The sequence below is a fragment of the Anguilla anguilla genome, chromosome 1 (assembly GCF_013347855.1).
Source record: "Anguilla anguilla isolate fAngAng1 chromosome 1, fAngAng1.pri, whole genome shotgun sequence".
Classification (NCBI taxonomy): domain Eukaryota; kingdom Metazoa; phylum Chordata; class Actinopteri; order Anguilliformes; family Anguillidae; genus Anguilla; species Anguilla anguilla.
The window spans coordinates 65,215,301-65,232,136 of NC_049201.1; the positions used below are offsets into that span (position 1 = coordinate 65,215,301).

At 40.1% G+C, this 16,836-nt stretch overlaps 2 protein-coding genes across 4 annotated transcripts; both read left to right on the forward strand.

The window, feature by feature from the left end:
• Nucleotides 1-322: 322 nt before the first annotated feature.
• On the forward strand, nt 323-9,517 carry LOC118211019 (transmembrane protein 106B-like). Of its 3 annotated transcripts, none has more exons than XM_035387730.1 (8): nt 323-470; nt 4,020-4,226; nt 4,732-4,795; nt 4,961-5,120; nt 5,347-5,487; nt 6,344-6,393; nt 6,516-6,569; nt 6,886-9,517. In XM_035387730.1, exons 2-8 carry the CDS (start codon nt 4,031-4,033, stop codon nt 7,022-7,024), a joined length of 804 nt encoding a protein of 267 aa, XP_035243621.1. In that variant the 5' UTR covers nt 323-470; nt 4,020-4,030; the 3' UTR covers nt 7,025-9,517. The 3 variants fall into 3 exon arrangements, with proteins under 3 accessions (XP_035243621.1, XP_035243611.1, XP_035243631.1); XM_035387720.1 differs by having other exon boundaries at nt 331-470; nt 4,023-4,226; XM_035387740.1 differs by lacking the exon at nt 323-470 and adding an exon at nt 713-737.
• Nucleotides 9,518-11,062: 1,545 nt separating this feature from the next.
• Nucleotides 11,063-16,524, forward strand: LOC118211030 (von Willebrand factor D and EGF domains). The gene is made up of 5 exons (XM_035387753.1): nt 11,063-13,975; nt 14,429-14,524; nt 14,834-14,938; nt 15,338-15,433; nt 16,182-16,524. Exons 1-5 carry the CDS (start codon nt 13,741-13,743, stop codon nt 16,304-16,306), a joined length of 657 nt encoding a protein of 218 aa, XP_035243644.1. The 5' UTR covers nt 11,063-13,740; the 3' UTR covers nt 16,307-16,524.
• Nucleotides 16,525-16,836: the final 312 nt, after the last annotated feature.

Here is a 16,836-nt window from a genome sequence, read left to right on the forward strand (position 1 = left end):
ATGAAACTATGCAAAGCAAAAACAAAAGGCAAGGGACTATCAAATAGTTATATATAGAACGCTGTTTTGAGAAATGGTTCTTTGCAGCCAAGGACAGAACCGTAGGGTTCAATATAGAACCATAAATTCCATAGGGTTCTATATAGAACCCTAAAGAACCATTATTGTAACCCACACACAAACACACACCAGTTTTTTGTCGACCTGTCTATTTTAGTCTGTTGGGTTCATTTGTGAATAATGAACCATATTATCAGACTGTGCAACACTGAGGAACTAACTAACAATATACTTAAGTTAGGCTATATTTCAGTTTTTACTCATCAATACAAATGGATAGTTGCGTCATCCTCATTGGCACGAGACCCGAAGAGGGCGTGACCAAGAATAACGCAGGTCAAAGTAATGGGAGGAATAAGCAAGGATCTCCAACGACTGCCAAAAAAATAGCTACAGAAGATTACATTCCGGTAAGAGTGGAATGGCATTGAATATCTGACTGTTCAAATGAGAATGGATGTTAGCCGTTTCGCTGTATTTTATGAAGGGTGATAATTACCTTGTCAATGACGATACATGCATGTTGTTCACACTATTGTGCTACTGTGTTGACCGCACTGGTGGACAGGCCGAACTAGCCACAGCCGTAGCTTAGATTGTTATGAAGCTACCCAGCTGTTAGCTAAGAGCTAACGTTATCAACGTGAACCGCATTCATCCATAACGACAGATTGCGGGTAGGCTGCACCCTATCTTAAAACGTAATGTTCTGCGAACGGCATTGTTAGGCTAACGTTAAGTGATAATCACCAGTCGCAGCTAGTTTGTCAGCTACCATTATCACGTTAGCTCTGTGTTTGGAGACAACCATTTACTAACATTTGTTTCGCGCTTGGAGATCATTGCTAATTAACGCTAGACCACATGCTCGTTTTACTAAAGAATATCTGATGGTTGTTATGGTAGCGAACGTTTGCCAACGTCTGTCGACCTAACTAATAAATTAGCAAGATAGCGTTATTTTTGACGAATGCCCATGACATGTGATGCGAAACGGCTTGCCATAGCCCTGTGCACGAGCTATCATCATTTGCGGTTGAGAGTGCCCGATAGCAAACGCTGCACTAACGCCATAGTTACTTGCTGAATGTGCACTATTGAAAGAAATGTGCTAGACTTGTTAACGTTAAATATGTATTGCGCGTATCGATAGCTAACTGAGTTACAGTATTGTACGTGTATGCTAGCAATTGTCTTATTCGTAGTCCAGGGTTTTGTTTTTAAAGAAAAACTATCGATAGCTAACGCTCCCTAGCTTGTAATGCAAACAGCTGGGCTCTATTCGTTAACTTCATTTTTTGTTGTTGTTGCTGTGTACCTAGTAGGAACATTTAAGTCCTTATTTATTTTATGAACAAAATGCTTGTTGCCGAAGCATAAATCTTTGTTTGCGAGGCTGAATTCAGGTAGGCTAATTATTATCAATAATACCTGCATAGCACTGGCATTTCCAGTAAGTGGATGTCGGTGTGACAAAATCAAAATATGTTGAATCACAGAAGTATTGGCAATTGTGTTGGTAGCAAGAGGTGGAAATATGTGCTTTCAAGCTGTACAGAAACCTCAATAGTCCGGTGTAAAGCCATGGTATAAATGTAAAAACGTTTCCCTTGAGAACAATTCCAAATGAACGTGGCCTATTTAGGTGCGATGAAACACATTCTAAACCAGGGGCCTATGGAGTACTTTAGAAACGACTAAAACATCTAGCCTGATAGGCTATGGGGGCATAAACCCACTACACCTGCAACAATGACTGTCCCAGACTGGACCTCTCTGACAGTGACCTTCCTGTTATGTGTGATTGACACACATAAAGGGCCACATGGACAGTTTAAGGGCAACAAGGTAATTAATTATTCAGCTTTGGGATGCACCCTTACATTAGAACCAATTAAAATAATTTGGCTCTGATACTGATAAGGTTATGTGGGAGGCAGGGCCAGTTTATTAGCGATTAAACTCCCATTTATTTTAATGTAATCAGCACCATTAAAATCTTTGGAGGAGTATAGTCATGGGATCAGAAGCACAATCACCCCTCCAAGATCAAAAGCAAACTAAATACAATTCAAGGTCAGCAACATTTTATATAAATGACAACAAACATATCCAGTGAGTTTCAAAATAAATGCTTAATTTTATGAATTGAAAACGGTACAACTTTGATCTGTGTCGAATGTAACACTTTTTTCAGTTGCACCTTCTGGAATCCCGGTTTTTCACATATTAATATGAAGCTCTTCTCAATCCAGTTGGCTTGCTATTATTTATTTTTGATGTAAAATTGATGAGAAATATTGGATATATCTAAAATGAGGGCAATTTGTTAAAAAAAAAGCTTAAACAGCTTTTGTTAACCTTCATGTCTTGACTCACCGATTCATAACAAGGCCTGAAGTAAAATTATTTTACTTGACTGAGATTACAACAGTTTCTTGGGCTTGTGCTCAAATATTGCTGTATTCTGTATGAATATAGGTGGTCTATACATTAAAATGGGCAATATATTACTTTTTGTAGAACTGAAACAATTTTTGACATTACCTGTGATCACATAATGGAGGCATTATGGGTATTTAAAGATGGCATTTTAATTTTCTCACATTGCAGTATCAAGTGGAATTGTATTAATATGATGATATAATAACAAAATAAGAGAAATAGAAATACAAAGTTACTGTCCACTTTGTTTTCAGTCTATGTGATCTATGTGGAGTAGTGATTGTGCTAGTGATCGTGATCAAATTGAATTGTTCTGAATTTGAAACGCTACAAAACAATTTATTTAAACTCGGTCCACTAGATTAAACGGATAATCAAAAATGCAATGCTTAAAAATGACTTTGAACTGATATACTCAGTGGTGGCACCTGTGCAGACTACATTGGTTCTGTCCAGAATAGAATCTGGGCGATGCCTTTGGCAGCTGTTGCCGGGAGACCTCGGGAGTGAATCATAATTGACTATAGCGTTGCCAGGGACTTAGGGCTTTAGTCGGCCAGGTAACACCCACCTCATCTCTAGCTGGTAATTCCTATGATCTATCAGATGCCTGCTGTCTGCCTTTGCCAGCTGTGCTCTCTAACAGTCGCTGCTGCAGCAGCTAGCCTCCGCATGTCACATTGCAGAAGGGGGTGAAAATAATCTGTTGACTGTCAGCACATTTTCTAAAAAGACACTTCACCATTTGCAGCACAAGGTCTGAAACAAATGGTCAGCATGAGTATTTGCACTCTGTGAACGGAACACTCCACACATAGCCTATAGCCTATTCTTAACCCCAGTCAAAAATTATGCTGGAACAGGTCATTTAGTTTTTTTTTTTCCAGACCCTCAATTCATTTGATTGCCCGAAAAAGTAACAGTCTGATTGCAAGAAAATGTATTGTCTTTACTAACTACAGTTTGAAGGCTTCAGCATAATAATTTGCTTACCATTATGCTGTGTAGGCTAGATGCTTAAAATTCTAAATTGGCTTACATTGGTTTGTTCAAGCAGGGGCTTTGTCCTTGGAGGCTACTTGAATAGGCTAGACAATTTTTATTATAAACAAGCTAGCTCCTTGTCAAGCACTTTATGTCTAGGCCTATAGAGGTCCACATACTTTTGTGAAGCATAATGTTTATTACACATACTGTATGTGCAGAAACTAAGTGGTAACTTTGATTTTGGTTCCAAATTTGTATTTGGAAATCAGAGTGCCTTTCACCTAAGTCACGTGCACCAGACCATTGCACCTGTACCACACATTATTGGGCATTCCTATGCAAGTTGCTGTCCAAGTGCCCCTAAACTCTGTCGGAATCTCTCCCTCGGCTTAGGGATAGCCTCCTTGCCGCAGGCTCTCTTGGCGACGCAGAAAAACCAAGTCTTTGGGGAAAGCTTGAGGGCAGAGGGACCGGATGCAGATAAAGCCATTGGGACCTTGTCCCATTTTTCTCTTTCCTCGCCTCAGCAGCTGTTGTCATGGGCAAGTCGCTCTCCCATCACCCGAAGCACAAGGATGAGTGCCAGGAGGGCCTGACCTCGGCCCCCGAGTACACCGACTCGCACAGCGAGGACGGCAGGGGCGGCGACGTGTCCCAGTTCCCCTACGTGGAGTTCACCGGCCGGGACAGCGTCACCTGCCCCACATGCCAGGGCACCGGCCGGATCCCACGAGGTGCGGGCACAGACGGCGCTAAACCCGCCTGCTTCCTGTTTCCTCTTCAGCGCTGTGTTCAGATCAGACTTGGCAGCCCCAGACAGAGATGGCTGCAAGCCTGAGGTTTTTCAGATGTCTACAAGCCAGAACACTTTCTATTACTCAGGCTGGGAATCAGGGAAATTAGAAATCTGTATTTGTAGTATGTGCAACCTAGGGAATAATTGGTTATATGACTGGGCTCAGTGCTCTTGAGGAATGAAATGTCCTGGATAGGGCCGCTAAAACTGGAAATGAGCCCCTCAGATTAAGCACTGGGACGTACTTAGTGAGTGTAATTAGGAGGAGTCGGGCAGACGGTCATGGTTTGCCAGAGTTAATGAGTGAACTTACCCAGAGAGGAAAAAGGAAGTACAAGTTCAGATTGGAGACACCATGCTTGTGTGACTGCACATGTGATTGTGTTTCTGCATGCCACATCATTCTGCCTGCCATTAACCGTTTCAAATTCTTTCTACCACAGGTCAAGAAAATCAGCTTGTTGCTTTGATTCCATACAGTGACCAGAGGCTCCGACCCAGAAGGACGTGAGTTTATGATCTCTCAATCTCAGTTTCTTAATAGCCACTTCATTGGGCATTGGACTAATATGGGGGACAGCTGTAAGTCTTGTAGCGAAAGTCTTTTCAGTGTTGCCTGTAGTCCAGTCTAATGGGTTTCCTTCTCCCTAATGATGACGTGTGGTCCTTTAGAAAGCTGTATGTGACGGCGTCAGTCAGCGTGTGTCTACTACTCTCCGGCCTCGCTGTCTTCTTCCTGTTTCCCCGCTCCATCGACGTCTCCTATGTGGGAGTGAAGTCCGTCTATGTCAACTACGACCAGGCCAAACGCATCGTCTATCTCAACGTTACGGTGAGCCGCTTACTCTTTGTTCCTCATTCCTTTTTTATCTTAACGTCTTCACAGAGTGACACTGATGCTGATTTGGTTGTCATCAATGATCAACCATGCTTTAGATCAGTTTTACTGACTGCGATGTTAAAAAAAGACTGTGTCCATTGCTGTGTATGTTAGGTTTTTTGTTGATCCTGGTGGGTGCACTGGTGATGGAAATAACTGCCATCTCTTTTGCTTCTAGAACACTCTGAGCATCACCAATAATAACTACTATTCTGTGGAGGTAGCTAATATCACTGCCCAGGTGCAGTTCTCCAAGACGGTGATTGGCAAGACTCGTATGAGCAACGTGACCTCCATCAGACCCCTGGACATGCAGCAGGTACGGCCATTTTGGCTCGGCTCCCACACGTGGTTAAACTGTTAGCGGGTAAGCCATTCCACATTGTTGGAACTTTTCAGGTCCAAATTCAGGTCAAAATCCGAAAGAGAACTTGTACTATACAGCCAGGCCCTTGTCTATTGGGCGCCTTTCAAGTGACGGAGGTACCCAAGTGAAATTGCATTCTTAACAGAATGTGTGTAACGGCCTTTCCTATTTCTGAACTGAGCTTCAGAATTTCAAAGGAGCACCAGCCGGCTCGGCCTAATTCCAATGTGAAAACCCAACCCCATCTCTGGCATTAAGTCACATTGATCCATCCTGGAGCCTGGCTACCTCCCGCCGTGCTTCGGGAGTCAGAAAACCAGTTTTCACACTGAAAGGCATGACCGTGCACTGACTAACAATGCGCCTTATCACTCACTTTCCTCCCTGCTGGAGCTCACCCCCTATTGTGACAAATTGGAGTGAAAAGAAAATAATCCGTTATTATAGGCCTCAGTGTGAGAACGTTGCTAGTGTCCGTGATTTATATAGTAGCCCTAGACCTACTGGACTTGCCCTGCAGAACACCGTTTGTTTCAAAAGTCAGCTACTCCTCCCATTGTCATGTTCAAACGGTCAGACCAGCCAGTGCTGTTATTCTTCATGTTTCCTTTTACGAACAGAGAATTCCACTGTAGGCAGCATCCACGGCTTCATAAATGACTGTAACAGCGGTTCGTTGGAACAGTCTTATTCGTTTTGGCAGTAAAAAGGGCAACAGCCATATTGCTGTTGTTTATAAGTGATCTTATGTCAGCTGAAGAATTACGTGATTAAATGAAGGGAATGGTAACACTCCTGTCGTTTCCAGATCGACTATATGGTTCCCACCACCATAGCGGATGAAATGAGCTACATGTAGTAAGTATACAGCTCTGTCATTTATGTTTTGTTTTAATAAATTTAGTACATAAAATGTTTGCTCTTTTTGGGGTATAGAAAATAAGTGGCGAGTTTAACCACTTGTCTGCTTTCTCTTCTAGTGATTACTGCACCTTGCAGACCATAAAAGTACACAACATTGTGGTTATGATGCAGTAAGTACCCCTTTTTTTTATATAGACATATGTTTGTGTTTTAAATTCAATATTATTAAGAATCAGAAAATGTACCCCAGGTGAATAATTTAGCTGCATCCCCTGTGTTTGAACCCCACCAGATACTGAGTAGATTTCATTGTGAAACACTAATAAATGGTGAATCTAAAGTGTATTCTATAAGAATAGCTGCTTATTTAGACGATTCTCTTGTAAATATGAGAATGTAAATCATGACAGTTGGATGTCCGCTGTTGGCAGCCAAGCAGACAAAATGCTGTGAAATCCTCTGACTGTTTTTTTCCTTGGTCACTAGTGTGACTGTTACCACGGCGTACTTTGGGCATGCCGAGCAGGTTTCTCAGGAGATGTACCAGTATGTGGACTGTGGAGGGAACACCACTTCCTTACATGGGCATGCCAAGATCTCCAATCCTGTTGCACTCCCTGAATAACACCACTGTCCATTGAAAAGTGCTGTTCGATAGTCCTTCATGAAGGCCATCCAGCTGGTTCACTGTGTTCCGTTATACTTAGTTTGCAGGGAAAGCAAGCGTCATGCATTTCTGTGTGTGTGTGTAGGTGATCTTGGTGTAAGATACCCTTACTCAGTTGTGATATTAGGAGTAGAAGTTTAGCAGTGGGAATAGGGGGCAAAAGGCTCATTTGTGTAAAGTTGTCCTCATCTCTATGGTCCTCACATTCCCCTGTTATGTTGGAAGGAAAGATGCACTTTAGATGGATATTGAAGATTCAGTGCACTGTGATGGCATAAAACAGAAGAGAAGTCTTGGTTAAAAATGGTAGAACCACTAACTCACTAATCTCAAACCAGTTTTGGGTTATATTTGATTCATTTCATGTTTTGCACTTTATTAAATGACACCCAGGCTTTTGTGAGAAAGTGAAAGCCTAGGAAAGAGCTAGTTTGATGTACTAAGCATTCATACATTTCTATTGTAGGGACTGTGAATGTGTTTGGTATGGTCTGTCCCAACTAAGAGTTTTCCTTGGTTTCATTTTCAGACTCTTATTGTGTCAATAAAAGGTCAAATTCATTTCAAGCACATTTTATATGGTAAATGGTGGTAGGACAGTATGCTACTTTTCTGAGTTATTCTACAGTTTTTGCCTTCAAAGCAGGCATTTTGTTCTCCATTGTCATATTTTAGTGCAAGTACCTCTTGTCTACTACATTTGACATTATCACCTCATAATCTCATGTGATGGTACTACTAATATTTATTGCCTTTACTCTGTATTTATTTGTTCAGATCTCACTGTTGTGCAATATTGCTGTATGAATGATGTAAATGTGAAAAAGTCTTTGGGAAGGCTTTTTGTTTGAATGACCCAATTGGGTTGTCGCCAATGGAATCTTTACTTGCCTGTGTCTACTGAGTAAATTTGACATGTCATAGTCTCTTCATTTTGAAAAGTCGAAAAGGCATGTTTTTCTTCATGTTGCACTTCTCCATCGAAGTCTCAGCACCACACAGTGGTATATGTAGAAACACCACTGGAAGTTTGTTCAATATGTGGCCCAGTTTACGGAGGGAAGTCCCCAAAAAAAACAGTCTAAACCACAGTGTAGAAAATAAAAAACAAGGAAAGCTAATTGATGTTCATGATCTAGGCATTACAAAATAAACCATGTATGTTTGAGACTGGTGCATTGAGCAATGAATTTACTTGCAGTGAATTTACAAACACTTAAGTCTTCGTTCATCTAAAGAGTTGAGCTCCAGTTTAGTTGTTACCTGTACTTGTATGTGAAAGGTACAGTTAATTTCAAGATGAATTTTAGATGTGAGGATAATGAGGAGCAGCCACAGTCTCCTTTAAGCCTCAGGTTGGAAGTGCTGTCCCTTTCATCGTGTTTTAAAAAAGGTAATCATTCGCAAGTAAAAAAAATGTTTAACTTGTGACTTGCATATTATTAAGGGAAAATGTTGAAGAAATTACCTGGCATATGGGATAGGTTTTGTTATACTAGATGAATTACTTAAAAATTATGCTTTACTTTAATACTGATAATTTCTACAAAGGTTTGGGAAACTTCTCTTTGTAAATATTTGAATTAAGTTTACAAGAATCTGAATGCATACACAAACATTTGATGTCTACACGACCGCAGCTTGTTTAGACTAATGCTGTATTTTGCTATGGTTGCTAAGATAAGGCCGTTAACAGTTCAGCAGTAACATTAATGGACGCCTGAAGAGGTTGGGTAGAGCCGCTGAAATGGCTGTTTGTGAATGTGAGAAGGGATTGGGTTTAGAACCCGTGCCCTGGCATGCTCGTCAGGCTGATGCCTGGTGTTCAGCACGTGACGGTGCATTAGTTCTCATTCTTAATGTAGTGTCATTTGAACATTTGTTTTTTTTTTTTTTTTGTCATCACGGCATGGTGCATAATTGATGCAGTCAGTTTCTCAGATTTCTGTGTCAGAACGATGTTTTGCAAATGATACATCATTTTTGCAGTCTTGCACATGTTATTTATAGCTATGGTTATTTTGATGATGTTATCCATTCAAACTTCTGTTTGTTTTCTGTTTGTTTGGGAATGGATATTAAAGTACAAATGCATTTCGTAATAGTAATATTACAGTGGAAGGTATAATAATAAAAAAATCTAACTGAAGGATTCATGTCCAGGTTGTGTCACCTCCAATTACAAGGTGACAGCAGAACAGCAATTATTTGCTGTATAGCCTTCACACATTCTTAAGACCATAGCTGTAGAATTAGCTGTGTGAGAGTACACAGAGGACTGTCTTTGGTAATACACTTGTTTACACACATTTCCATCACATGGCATGTGTTACATACTTGTTTTGTGAGTTTATTTTTTATTTTGTTTTCCCACAGTTAACTGATGTGTGCTTTTCTAATGTAATACTATTGTTTCTTCCCAGCATGAAAATAAAATGGAAATTTCAGTCACTTTTGATTGTGCATTTTGTGTTTGCTCTTGGACTTCTATTTTTTTTCTTCCACAAAACATTTTTGTTTTATGATCCAAAATTACAGCTGTGGTCTTTTTTTCTCTTTTGGGGGAATTTAGTTACCAGATAAATTATAGCATGTTTTACATTATTGTGTTTTGGAAGGAAAATGTGCTTTTATTAGCGTATTTGTGAAAATACGCCTTAATTAGATACAGAATCAGTTGATTAATTCATAAAAGCAGCCGTTGCAGGAGCTGTTATTTACATAAAAATCCTTTAAAAAATCCAGTGACTCTGCCCTGTGGGGGCTCCTAGAAGCTATTGGGTTTTTACTGGATGTTACTTGGAGGTCTTTAAATACCATATCACTAATTGGTACCGTGCACATTAGATAAATATTGTGCAATGCAATGCATCCTGAAACAATGGTGCTGGTAAAGCATGTGGGGATTGGACACGGAGGATAGTCATGTCCATGCATTCTGCTGTGAAGGTGCGCATGGAGTTTACCTGTGAGCTTGCAATGAATTATCTATGCCCATTAATTTCACTTTAGCAACAAACTGCCTCGCTTTCCTATAACCAGAGCATCCCAAATGCCCTACAGTTTTTGAAGTTTAGCTAATGGCCATTTGGAGAATTGAGAATGTATTACCTGTTCCTTTTTCTCCTTAAATACTGGTTTGTATTCAACAATTAGTTTTTATATTAAATTAAACTGTAGCCTTATTGAACAATGGATAAACATAAGTGAGACTGCTTTGAGGGTTGTAGAAGATAGTAGAATTTTACCTGTCATACAGCTGAATGCATATAATTTTACATCTCTTTCCGGGGGAGCAAAATCTATATCAGAAAAAAATCTATATTACAAGACTAGATCACCCTAACCCTGTGTATGTTCCTTAGATTGCTATTGCCTATAGTATCCACAGGGTGGCATCTGTTGGTAGAAACGAATGCAGTAGACATCATTTGAAGATACCCTACAATGTCAAGTTTTCTCCGAACTTATATTTCATTTTTGGTACATAGCTACTTAGCCTAACTAACCTGAAGTGTTTATTCAAAAAGGAAAAAAAAATAATGAACATGTGCAGTTAAATGCTGACAAAAAGTCTACAGCTGATTCTAGGTGTGGAATTTACATTTGGTGTCTGTTGCTGTTGTCTGAAGGCTATACCGGCAGGGGTCATACCCCCAGCAGGTCCAACCAAGCCGGGAAGGTTTCAGGGTAGAGGCCAGACAAAAAACAGCACCTGGTCCTCCAGGTTGGGGGTTGGGCGTGGGGCTAACTACTCCACCCCGTAAAATGCCATCTTGTTACAGAAACTACGACAAATGCTACTGTAAAACCAGGGGCCCTACTGTAGACTCAAGCCAACCCACTGGCAATATGAACACTCCTGCTGTTGTCTCTCAACATGAGGACCAAAGAAGTGTCAATTCCTGTAAAGCAGGCCATCATGAGGCTGAAAAATCTGAATAAATTGATCAGAGACACAGCCAAAGCATTGGGTGTGTCAAAATCAACTGTTTGGTACATTGACAAGAAGTGAGAACACACTGGTGAGCTCAGCAATAGCAAACAAGCCGGTAGACCTGAGAAGACCACTGTAGTGGATTACTTTCAATTTTGAAGAAAACCCCTTTTCAACTGTCAAACTGATCAAGAAGACTCTTCAGGATATAGGCATATGTGTCAAAGACTAAAATAAAAAGAACTGAACCAGCATATCCTCAGTGGGTTCATTGCAAGACAAATTACTAGTAAGCATCAAGAACAGAATGGCCAGGTTAGTACTTATAGGAACTGCTCATGATCCAAAGCACTAAGGCTGAGTGGCAGCTTCAAACTGGCACATGCTTTAAAATGTCACAGCATGCATCAAATAGGAAAAAAACATCTTTCTCAAAATGTCTGTATTCCACTGTGGGAAATTTTCTGAGAAGCGATTCCATGCCGTTGACATCTGCATAAAGATTTAAGCTCCTGCGATCCATCTGTGTCGCCCGTGGCAAGCTGCTTTGGAGAAATGCTCTCTGATCCCCATGTCCAGGTCAGCACAGACAGGATATAGATCGAACGGAGCCAGCAAATCAGGAAAACAGGGACAGCAGCCTGCGGATGGAGAATGCTCAGTGTGTACCGTGTAGAATGCGAGTTCTAATGCAGAATATTGCTTGATTTGGTTTATTCAGCATTTGACCGTGCTTTAAACAATGCCTTTGTGACAGTGGTTTGATGTGATATTGTACCAAGGAGGACTGCATCTGGTGTTGTGTATGTGTGTCAGTGTGCTACCTTTTTGTTCCCTGAGACAAAGCTCTAGAAGTGAGAGTCTCCCGTGGATAAAGGCATGCACATCTGCTTGTGTCGTTAAAGACGCCTGAGCAGGATGGAGGCTCAGATTCGTTTCACTTAACAACTCAGAAACAAGACCCCCTGTGTCACGTGGGTGAGGCTGAAATCCCTCTGGAGAGCCTTGCAGGTTTCAGGTTTCCTGTACAGTGTTCACTGAGGTAAAAATGCCAAAACCTTAACATGTGAGAAAGATTTTAACAGTGTTTTCTTCAGCGGCTCTACATCAGGTGAAACTGGGCCCCATCCTTTCGGTCAGATGAGAAAATTATTTGAGGAAATGGTTCACATTCACTGTCCTCATAGACACTGGAAGAGGAGGTTGTTCTCATTGACAATTTTCCTCCTGTGAAAACATTCTTTTATTTTGGGTCATTTTATATCTATTTCAGCTTGAGTATAGGTTATACTTCTGAAACAAAATACATCAGTTGCCTGACTGCTTCTGTGACTTAAAAGGAAATTCTTGAACAATCAACAAAAATAATTTTATTTGATTTATTTTGAATAGAACTGACCAGTTTTGTATGTCCATATGTTTTATACTTGCAATATTGTTCAGGTTATGACATTTAATCTGTGTCATGTTGAATAACAAAGCAATGCAAAACAGAAATATATTTTTTGCTTCAACAGCACTCTTAAATACGAAAGGGGGGAAATGTTGAGTTGCAAGTCGCACACAATGTCAACTGAACAAAAATGCATCTGTTGAAGCCATTTCACAACATCTGGTAAAAGAAACATAAATATGATCTATGAGTCTAGGGAAGCAGTTCATATGATTACATTAACATGCATCTAGACCGTATGGAGCAGTTCAAGAGAGCTGTTCTAAATTCTGTTTCTTGGAGTAGTTGGCTCATTTGCATTGCAAATGTACACATTTGTTATCGCTGGGGAATTGTTTGATGCACAAAGCAATGAGAAGATCTCTTTCAAATTGCATGAAGAGAGGCGAATGAAGATTATGAATGTTTGATGCTGTTATTTCAATTCTCATTATGACGCCCTCAAGTTATGGTGCAAAATGAAATTACGTTGTATGTTTCCTCTTATTTTAAAATTACTTTTAAAGTTTCATATTCCTCCATCACCATGTTTTGTAACCAATTGCACTTTGAGGTTGTGTGAGGTGTAGTGGTTAGAACTGTGCATGTTGGACCATAGGGGTTGATATTTGAATATTTCTGAATATTTACTTAACTGCTACTGTACACTGCTTAAGTTAAGTTTAATTGTAAAATTGTATGCTAAGATAAAGGTGTCTACAAAGAAACTAAAAGTGTAATAATTCAGGAAATGACGGCACAGTAATTTGGCATAATAGTTGTCACTTTTGTGATTTTTTACCTGATATTTTTGTTACTAAGGGAGCGAAGATATGTTTACCTCATGCCATTTTTGTTTTTACTGCAAGGTGGCAGTTTTAGTGTACTGCCTTTATATCATGCTAGTTTACACAGATGGGTAAACATAACAGGAACTTGACAGCTGACCTTTGACATCTCGTTGGACCCCAGAGACTTGAGTGTTTTAACAGTCAACTTATCACTGTTTGTGCTGCTTCATATTAGCAGAAATATATCACCAAATACAGCGTTTTGTAGTGACCTGTCTGCGGAGGAAACAGCGAGCTGAGTTACAGATCTCCACATGTGCGTAATTCATTTTCTCCCCCTCTTGGCCTCTCGGTAGCTGGGTAGCTGCAGCTGTTGTACCTGGAGCTCTGTGAGTTCCACATATCACCAGTGGGGGCACCAGAGAGGCAAACCTGTGACAGTGTTTCTGAGTGGGGCTACAGTAGAGTTCAGCTTTGGTGTGCTCCAGTTCCTCCTGCCTACTCTCTGAAGAAGATGGTGCTGTTTTTCTGCTCTCTTGGCCCGTTGAGGACGGGGCTCCTGCTGGCCTCCGTTGGTCTTTTCGTGAGCGTCTGTGAGGGCCGTTCAGAGGCGTCCCGTGGGGTGGTCATCCCCTTCGTGTTTGACCCCAAAGCAATATGCGACCCGCCATGCAAGCACGCAGGAATCTGCATCCGAAACAACACCTGTTTCTGCTCCAAGGGCTATGAGGGAGAGCTCTGCCAGTATGGTGATGTAGCGTCCTTTTGATTTCCTTACCCAGTCAAACCAAGAGTTTCTAGAGATACATGCTAATGCTTTTGCTAGAACAAATTGTATTGATATTGGTTGGCCCGTTGTTCAGGGAAATGCATAAAAATGTTTGGATGATGTAAGTTTTACTTTTAAATTTACAAATTTAGCATACACTGAGTATTGCTGAATGAAAATAGTTTTCAATGTACTAAAAATGTTTTCAATGAACTCAAAATGTATGTATTTAATAATTTATTAATGTATTGCATTTGCATGTGTCTTATGTATCATTATGTTTTTAGGACTGTAAGTTTAGACTGTGTTAGATACATTCATGCTGAGTGGTAGAATAGTGTTCTAGGAACTTCTGGTCAGAGAAGACTCACTGTATAATAACTTAAAATGTGCAATAATGCTAATTTTAAAAAATGACTAATTCTGATTGTAGCTGACTGTTATCCCAAGTGTAAGAATGGAGGGGAGTGCCTTCGTCCTGGGAAATGTAGATGTCCTCCAGGATTTGGAGGAAAATATTGTCATAAAGGTAACTTTTGCATCTGCATCACATTTATCTGACTGTCCCATTTATGTGAATATTTCAAGGTATGCAAGGAACAATGTGTATGGCAGCTTCAAAATTTGGTAGTTACTGTAATTACAAGCAAGGTGTGCTGTACTGGAATGGAGAACATCTCTGAAAAAAGATGTTCAAGATTTTTGATGCATGTTTTCCACAGTTTCCCCCTCTGTGATTTGTGCACATTTGTGTGTGTGTGTATGTACACGTGCATGCATGTGTGTGTGTGTGTGTGTGTGTGCATGTGTGTTGTCTTACTGTGTCTCTGTCTCGCAGTGGTCTGTGATGGGGGTTGCTGGAATGGAGGAGACTGCACTGCAGTGAATGGAGTAGTGAAATGCCTCTGTCCCTCCAGCTGGACTGGGTCTAAATGTCAAGAAGGTGTGTCCTTACTTGTACATACAATCAGCTCATTATTTACGTAGATTTTTATATAGTTGCACAAAATAAAGATAACAAAAAATGCAATTAATGCCTTTTATTATTGATAAAATGCTTTACTTTTATTTTATGGTATTTTTGAGCATTTGTGTATTTGACTATTGAAACTGACCACCTATATATTGAGATGGACAGCCCATATATATATAAACAGAAGAAGGGATAGAGATAAAAGTTAAAGATGATTGTGGATGGTTGCATGGTTCTCAGTGTATTGTAAATGACTGTGTGATCCTCAGTGCAAAAAGTCTTTTGTCTCCAGTGTTAAAATGTCTGCATGTTCTTATGGAACACAAGTTAATTTGTGCCTCCTGTGCGAATGATTCGGTGTCTCGGCAGCGATTTGTCCCCAGGGCTGCAGGAACGGGGGTAGCTGTGTGGCCCCAGGAATCTGCAGCTGTCTTGAGGGCTGGCTGGGCGGGGCTTGCCACACCGGTGAGTTCCACCTACCATCACCATCAACACACAAATCATTTATCAGGAAACAGCCACACACAACAAAACTGCTGGAATTCATGTTCAAATACGTCTGATTTAGATAAAGACATCCTGAGGAGGCTCACGTGTGTTAGAATATACTTTACAAAATAATAACGTGCTATGTATTAGTGAATTAAACCAATTCTTTGCAAAGTGGGATTTTGATTTTTGGATTGGCCTGGTTACAGGAGATCTGGTTTAGTCTGGGATATTATATCTTGCCAGAAAAAACAAATGAGCGGTCTGGCTGATGTATTTCCCAGAATGCATAGCTTCAGGCATGCTCCCAGTGGATTTGGCTCCTAATTACTCAGGTTATGAAGTCAGGCAAAGTTCAACAAATATCTGTCAGAGGAATTGAAATGTATGATGTCATTATATACATTATTATATAAAACCAATTAATTGTCCACATAACAAAAAGAACATTACTGAAACAGAAATACAGGTCAATTACGTTTTCCTTTTTTTGTTTTAATTGGGTAAATGAGAAATTATATCCATTCTTGAAGGTTTATATGGAGTGACATTGTTATATAAACCAAATTCTCAGATGATAAAATTTAGGGATGAAAGGCATGACACCAGTACAAAGCAGCCTCTCATGAACAAGATATGACATACATCCACAGACTAACCTCACCTCTCCTGTGGCTGCATATGGATAAATACTGAATCCCCCCCCCCACTCTTTTTCCTGAAGCTGTCTGTAAGCGTCCATGTCTGAATGGGGGGAAGTGCATTTCCCCTGATGTGTGCAGATGTCACCCCCACTTCTCTGGACCACGATGTGAGGAAAAGAAGAAGGCTTTCTACAACCGGGGGTAACAAAGTGCCTTATACTCCAGAACTACAGGAGAACAAGGGGAAAATAACTCACTTTTATCTGTAAACCTAACGATTTTAAACAATGGTGCTATAGGTAAACTGTTTGCTATTTAAATGTTGGTATGAATTTATTGTATGAATCACTGAACTGTAATTTGGGACAAAAATGTCCTGATATTTGAAAACATTTTATTCTGTCTATACCAATTATTAAAAAAGGAAAAAAAGTATAGTTAATAGGAGTCATGATTCACTGTGATGTTTTGGAAACGGGCAGTCAGTTACAACTGTGGGGGTTGTATTTTAATTGGCAAAATAATAGTCACAAAACACCTAACAGCTTGGACTTCTTACTTGAATTAAATACATTTATTCAGTTATTGTTGATTATTAGCATACTAACATCTCCCACAATGCATATTTTCTTTCCAGCAGTAAGAAAAAAATGCAATTGCAACTAACCCAAATTTAGTAAAATACAATTAAAGTATCCATTTATTTTTTCCTCACGTGAATTTGTGAGAACAGAA